This window comes from Galeopterus variegatus, unplaced genomic scaffold, assembly GCF_000696425.1.
Source record: "Galeopterus variegatus unplaced genomic scaffold, G_variegatus-3.0.2 Scaffold1805, whole genome shotgun sequence".
In the NCBI taxonomy this organism is placed as follows: domain Eukaryota; kingdom Metazoa; phylum Chordata; class Mammalia; order Dermoptera; family Cynocephalidae; genus Galeopterus; species Galeopterus variegatus.
Window position 1 is genome coordinate 335725 of NW_007727916.1, and position 7690 is coordinate 343414.

At 40.7% G+C, this 7690-nt stretch overlaps 1 protein-coding gene across 4 annotated transcripts in view; it reads left to right on the top strand.

Annotated features, from left to right (window-relative positions):
- The window catches only part of SFT2D2 (SFT2 domain containing 2), a 16937-nt gene that overhangs the window by 7558 nt on the left and 1689 nt on the right, over nt 1–7690 (top strand). For all 4 annotated transcript variants that reach the window (XR_550964.1, XM_008579086.1, XM_008579087.1 and 1 more), the window contains exons 4-7: nt 646–727; nt 2312–2347; nt 2435–2493; nt 4641–4670. Coding sequence is in view for 3 of the 4 variants with exons in the window: in XM_008579086.1 (XP_008577308.1) it covers nt 646–727; nt 2312–2347; nt 2435–2493; nt 4641–4670 (207 nt within the window). In the remaining variant the exon portion in view is untranslated. The remainder of the gene's footprint in view (nt 1–645; nt 728–2311; nt 2348–2434; nt 2494–4640; nt 4671–7690) is intronic.

A 7690-nucleotide genomic window follows, 5' to 3' on the forward strand; every position in this document is an offset into this window, starting at 1 on the left:
AAATAAGTGCAATAATACCTAACTCACAGTTGTTGAGGGGACGAAATGAGGTAGTTTATGTGTTATCTGGCATTTAGCAAACATTCAACAAATAATAGATGATGTAATAATCATCATTAGAATTATTCCCTGGAGATTATGAAAGAAAAAGAAATGTATTACTTTTTAACATAAGCAACCTAAACCTATAAGGTATGGTTTTTCTTTTTTAAATTTCCTGAGCCTTTTTGGTTCATTAGTTTGTTTTGATGGGTAGATTGTGAAGGAGGCAAGGTAGCACTTCTTAGAGAAGTCATCTAACCTAGTGGTATGAATGTGGTTCTAGAGTCAGACCCACATAGGTTTCCAGCCTAGATCTATCATTTGCTATTTAGACGGCCTTGGATAAGTAACCATCTGGGCTTCAGTTTCCACATCTGTAAAATGCGTTTGATAATTGTTCCTACCCTATAGGTTGTTGATGGATTAAATGAGAATAATGCACAGAAGTCCCTTAAGCACAGTGCCTGCCACAGAGTAAGAGCTTTTCAAATGTTAGCTGCTATTACTGCTGTTCCTGCTACAGGAAATCTTGGGGATGAGACCTGGTGCACCTACTGTGGTTCTGTTCTGGCTGAACGGCTTGTGTGTGTGTTTGCCTCTTAGTACCATCTTCCTCATGGGACCGATGAATCAGCTGAAGCGAATGTTTGAGCCTACGCGTTTGATCGCAACTATCCTGGTGCTGGTAAGTTCTGCTTTTTAGCTGGACTTCTCAAAAGGGAGCTGTTATTTCTGCCATATGGAATTTTTTTCCTCTTAAACCTAATGACCTCTTTTTTTTTTTTGCCTTTCATCTTGACTGTTATTTCTGCCATATGGAATTTTTTTCCTCTTAAACCTAATGACCTCTTTTTTTTTTTTTTTGCCTTTCATCTTGGCTTATTACCCAATTCCTATAACCACGTGTCAGAAGGGAGCATTCTGCTAATAGTTACCACGACCTCCTCCCCTACCTTTGTGGTTCAGTTGGTGTCAAGCTACTACCAGTTCTATAAAGCACCTCTAGAGGGTGCTGCTTGTCACATTAGCCCAGCTGAAATGGTAGTAAGAGAGCTCAGACACCTTCCTGGTGATGGTTGAAGCCAAACACAGGCAGAGCTTAGAGGGAATAACTCAGAAACGCAGGGTTCATTATCTAGAGTGGGTGTTCATCTCTAGGATGGGCTCTTTTTTTCCTCATCATTATCTGACGTTGGGATCGTACTCGATGGGATTATACGTCATTAGTCATTTTCATCAGTCTTCCTGAAGTGAGGGTGCTCTCCTTGTGGTCTGTCATCCTTGTGCCCTGCTCTGACAACAGTGCCTTCAGTTTTGTCATGTCTTCCTGTCCCATCAACCCAGAATGCCTCTCCATTTTTTGGATTATTCTTTTCCATGCATCCATCAAAATCATTCCAGACCACTTTTTCTGGATTCTTATTATAATTACCGGTATTGCAACATTTGGAACTTGATCAACATACTTTTATTTTTAGTTTTATTTGTGTACATTTTATTTGTTCAAGTGGGAGAGTTCCCTTAGGCAATGATCACATTTGCAGCTTATTTTGTGTCCTTTCAGAGCATTGGGCACAATGCTGGATACAGAGGAAACATTTTGGACATACTTACTTAGTAGTTACTATTATAGAAGGATGGAAAGGAAAGGCATGGCTGGCAGCTCGAGCACCAGTTGTACTTGGCCAGCCCTGGATGTAGATGGCCTGGACATGTCTCTTGCACAAAGAACTTTCTATGAAAAGAGTTAGGGAAAGTGTTAGGTGATGTGTAAACAAATAACTGGCTTGTTGACTGTGAGAGTGACATCTCATGTTGACCTTTGTCCTCCCACATCCTTTTTACTCCAGAGACTAGTGCCTGGCAAGAGTTAAAATACAGAGGTCTGTGTTAAGCTTATTTTAGTATGTTAGAATGAAAAGATGGATGGATGAATGCATGGGCCAGAAATGTGATTTTGTTTGCTGGGTAGAGATTCTGAGGAACTTGAAAGTAGAAGAGGATCTTTTTTTAATCTACATGAATCTTTATTGTCAGTTGATTTCATGGGGATTTTAACTCTTCTGCCAAACAAGGGTGCTTACGTGGGTTAAATGCTTTGAAGTGAAGATGCTTTTGGTTTCTGTGATAATCACAGAATCTGATTACTGCAGCTTAATAAGTATTGTTGTGAGTTTGCTAAGAATAATAAGTCTTTAAAGTTTTTAAAAATTTTTTTATGTTTTGCTATCTTGTCATTGTGTTAATTAAAGAATGTTTCTCCCTCTAGTTGTGTTTTGCACTTACTCTGTGTTCTGCTTTTTGGGTAAGTGTATATTTTAATTTTCCTTAACCTTTTTGGCTTATGCCTCTTGTCACACACTTTGCTGGAACCATATTATTTTTCTTTCAGTGGCATAACAAGGGACTTGCGCTCATCTTCTGCATTTTGCAGTCTTTGGCCTTGACGTGGTAAGTAACCTTTTGAACAGTCCTCTCCCACATAGACTTCTGACTAATGCAGCTGAAGGAGGTAAAACCCACATGTTGTGAGTAGGAGGATTAGGAAAACACAGAAGCTCTTTAATTTAACAATTCTTGATGATGCAAGTGAAGTCAGGCTACAGAGCAAAAGCCCATCGACTCGGTCCACTGCCAAAAGATGGCATTAGTGGCCTGAGTGGTCACAGGAGGTTGTTTGCCTGCTGCAGTGTTTTTGCTGGGCTTATGGTTGATTTTGAGATGTTACAAATGTTATTAAACCACTCATTTCTGGTAAGTGCAGGCACAATGAAAGTACCATAAGGGCGGGTAAAAAGAGGCTTGTGAGTCAAATAGACATTAACAAAAAAGGAAAGTGGTAAGAAGAATAATGAATGTTAATTTGTGATGGACTGAATCATTTGACAGAAGGACAAAGAGTGAATTGTCAGCAGGAGATGAGGAGTAGTGACTGATAAAATGGAAAACCATGTGGCTGTGGGTTGTAGGATCAGCATATGCACTGGAGGCTGTGGGATTTTGGTGATTCAGGTGAAGACAAGAAAATTATAACTCAAGGGCCAAGCTACGGAAAACATTTTTTGAGACCATGGATGGGGCTGTATGTTCATGGCCCCTTCAAACCTGTACATCATCAAAGTGAGAAGGGTGGGGGCATGAATGGAATCTATAGCTTTTGAGACATTTCTGTAATGCTTTCAAAGTTTATCAAGAGAAGATATCTGCCAGAACAGTTTACTATAGATGTGAGTGATCTATTTTGGAAAGAAATGTTTGCTGTAATGCAAAGAAAAGAGAGGACTATGGAAGTTTTAAAGCTCCTAAGGATCAATTCACTCCTATTTGGTAGAAATGGATTTTGAGACTGTAATCTTAACACCCACCCCTCCCTGTAGTAATTTTGGACTCTTGAATAAATATACTTTCAAATTGCCTTTTGGAATTTACCATGTTCACAAATAAATGAGCTTCTGTACATGGTAAATGTAAGATATGGAGAATGATGGCCTGCTCTAATGTGACACACATTTTGGTAGTAGGTACTGAAAGGGCCTGGTTTGATGGCTCATGTTTATATTGTGGTTTTCTTCTGGGGGCAGACATTAGTACCCGCATACACATGGCTTTCTTTTCTTATCGACTGATTTTGTAGCCAGTTTCAAAGATTCAACGTTCATATGGGTTCAGATGGATGGTGATACTCCCTCCAGCACTGATGTATTCTGACTACTTTTTTTTCTTTGGGCTGACCAGTTTATGCCCTGCCTGACACACAGTGCCTGGTTGTGTAGAGTTATGGAACCCCTTCCCTGCGTGGGTCCCTTCTAGGCGACGGGCTGAGCTAACTGAGATTCGCCAAGATACCTTTGGGCTTGGGTTTTTGAAGAATCATAGCTTTAAGTTTGCATCCATAGAGTAGTTGGTTGTGGTTTTTTCTTTTTCTTTTTTTCTGTTTTCTATTCTCTTTTCTCTTCTTTTAAAATTAATAGGAACGAAGCAGAAAATTTATCCCAATTGGGTAGAAGTTAAATTCTGTTGAGCATTTGTGAAATGTTAGAGGAAAACTGATTTGGATTTTACTTGGTGTTCTTTCAGAATAGGGTTATGTCATCTGGATATCTGGAATCTGCCTATTTTAGGTGATTGTTGCTGGCTCACTTGGTTAAAGCAGAACCTCAGTATGGCTGAGGTCACTGGTTATCTCCACATGGGCCTTTTGCCCTCCTTCTGTGGCTAGTTGGCTGTACACATGGCACAGTGTGTGTGTGTGTGTGTGTGCATGTGTGTGCTCACTTGCGCATAAGTGAGCCTTCGCGTGTGTGCAGCCCCAGGACGAGGAGGGGAGAGGGTCTCCATGAATCATGGCAGATGCTCTTACAGTTCAGAAGCCCGTTACTGTGTAATCTTCTGGCACAGTGTGTGTGTGTGTGTGTGTGCATGTGTGTGCTCACTTGCGCATAAGTGAGCCTTTGCGTGTGTGCAGCCCCAGGACGAGGAGGGGAGAGGGTCTCCATGAATCATGGCAGATGCTCTTACAGTTCAGAAGCCCGTTACTGTGTAATCTTCCACTCTCTTCATTCAATTTGATTTTCTGTTTTGTTTGTTTTTCATTGTAGGTACAGCCTTTCTTTCATACCATTTGCAAGGTAAGTCTAACTTTGTATTTAGAAGTATAATTTCTGTCATTTGTGGATAATGATATGTTTGCATAGGGCCTTTTAGTTTAGATAGTGCTTTCATAGCGTACTTGTTTTATTTATCTTTATTAAAGTCCTTTGAGCCAAATAGGCAAACGTTCTATCTATTTTATATATTGGTAAGCTAAGGGTTACCCCTCTGCCCACTCTAATTATACAACTCATGATGGGTGTTAACCCAGGTCCACCAATTCCTTATGCTGTGAACATTCCAGTCTGATATATAGTGCATATATGTACATTATTACTCTCTTAACCTGTAGCTTTGAGTAGGTTCTTTTTTAAAATATTACTTTAATATTATTGAGCAAGAGATGGAGGTATCTCAATTTATGCTTGTTTTCCACTGATGGAAAAGTTTCAGAAGAGTTTATAAAAGGAAAGTAAGAAAGACCAGGACTGTGGAGGAACAAATTAGCAGTGTGAGCTTGGACAACTCTATTGACCTCTCTGGCCCCAGATGAGGCATCGATAAGTAGAGTGGGTTGGATTCTATCATTTCCAGAGACCCCTTCCAGCTCTGAGGTTCCAATGCTCCAAACCTCCTTAAATAAACACCTTCAATGACAGGCCTCTCAAAATTAGCCTGGTGATCTTTGCCTCTGACTCTGTTCTAGTGCAACTATTTAATTTCCATTCTTCTCTTTTATTACCTGTTAACTAAAAACAAGCTTTTCCTTAACTATGTTGAGGAAATGAAAAATTATACCTGAGCTGTGAGGAGAAAGAGCAAGTCTTATGTCTTATGCATTCCGGGTCTGTTGCTGACAGTGATTTGAAGGTGCTGGGGGAGTGATTGATCAGATGAGAAGTTAGCAAGCCCACCAAGTTAACGGCAGCTCGATGGCTTTGTGGATAGGATCTATGTGGATATAGCAGTTATAAAATACCCCCTGCAGACTTGGCCAAGTTTTGTGGGGTCATCTGAAGAATTTGGGCAGGGATATCCTGGGAAACTAGGTTTTTATGTGACATAAGCCAGATCCTGTCATATCTGAGCATTCAGTAAGATATTTATTAACCTGCTAACATTTTGAACATATCTTGGTGCCTGAACTGGCCACATAATTTGCAGGGCCCAGTGCAAAATGAAAACGTGAGCCCCTTGTTCAAAAATGATTAAGAATTTTGACATGGTGACATCAAAACATTGAATGAAATGTGGACCCTTCTGAATATGGACCCAGAGCAGTTGCACAAGTCTCACCCATGCAGGTGGGCTTGCTTTGTGCCATTCTTCAGGGCTTCAGGCTTGATCTGGATTGGCATGTGTAGATCTTATCTACAGTGGATGGATGGAACGATGGTATTCTGTTTGAAATAGTGCATTTTGTGTATTGAGCAGATGAAAATTCCCAGGAAATGAAAAATTATACCTGAGCTGTGAGGAGAAAGAGCAAGTCTTATGTCTTATGCATTCTGGGTCTGTTGCTGACAGTGATTTGAAGGTGCTGGGGGAGTGATTGATCAGATGAGAAGTTAGCAAGCCCATCAAGTTAACGGCAGCTCGATGGCTTTGTGGATAGGATCTATGTGGATATAGCAGTTATAAAATACCCCCTGCAGACTTGGCCAAGTTTTGTGGGGTCATCTGAAGAATTTGGGCAGGGATATCCTGGGAAACTAGGTTTTTATGTGACATAAGCCAGATCCTGTCATATCTGAGCATTCAGTAAGATATTTATTAACCTGCTAACATTTTGAACATATCTTGGTGCCTGAACTGGCCAAATAATTTGCAGGGCCCAGTGCAAAATGAAAATGTGAGCCCCTTGTTCAAAAATGATTAAGAATTTTGACATGGTGACATCAAAACATTGAATGAAATGTGGACCCTTCTGAATATGGACCCAGAGCAGTTGCACAAGTCTCACCCATGCAGGTGGGCTTGCTTTGTGCCATTCTTCAGGGCTTCAGGCTTGATCTGGATTGGCATGTGTAGATCTTATCTACAGTGGATGGATGGAACGATGGAATTCTGTTTGAAATAGTGCATTTTGTGTATTGAGCAGATGAAAATTCCCGTATTAGGGAGAGATCACAAAGTTAGGTCCTACCCTTCTTTGTGTAGCTTCCCCTAGAATAGNTATTAGGGAGAGATCACAAAGTTAGGTCCTACCCTTCTTTGTGTAGCTTCCCCTAGAATAGCTTTTCCCATAGTATTCCACAGAAACACGTGGGAGAAAATGGTTCTACGATCAAGCAGGTTTGGGAAATAAGCAAAATTAGGTAAGTTCCTTATTGCCCAGCTTTCAAGGCCCTTTAATATGCTACATGTCAGTTGAGAGCTGCCACGACAGGGACTTTATTTGGCCATAAAACTTCTTATGCAGAACATCTCCTGGGACTATAATGCAGAACATATATCAAGAAATGCTGTTGTAGAATTATCTTGATATTAAAATGCAGCGCCTGCTCATGCAAATGCATTCACTCACCTCCCCCTCCTTTATGTGACTCCCAGCGTCCTTAGTGCAACTGCAGCAGAGAACACAGAAGGAACAGAGCTGGGTCTGAGAAGCCCAGTGCCATTTCCACAGTGATGGTGATGGTGGAAATGGAGGTGCTTGCTTGGACAGAATAGTAATCCACTGAGTACCCACTCCTTCCTTGCACTCTGTGAATTACAAAGAGTAAATACCTGTGATAGTGCTGATACAGCACGTTAATGAGTGCTCAGTACCTATAGAGAGCTCCCTGTGCTAGGGAGCTCATGAGACATGCTCATTTATAAGTTTCTGCTTTTTGCTTAAATGAAGAAAGGCCCTCGTGACCATTTGACTTAATGCTTTCAGTGCATTTTGTGATTATGGCTGATATTGAAGTATGACAGTCCTGACTAATTTCTTAGTTTCTGATAGTCTGTACTTCCTATCTTTTCCTGATTATGATGGCAGCTATCATTTATTAAATACCCATTCTATGCAATACACTAATTCCCACAACCGGTCTATAGGGAAAGTGGGGAC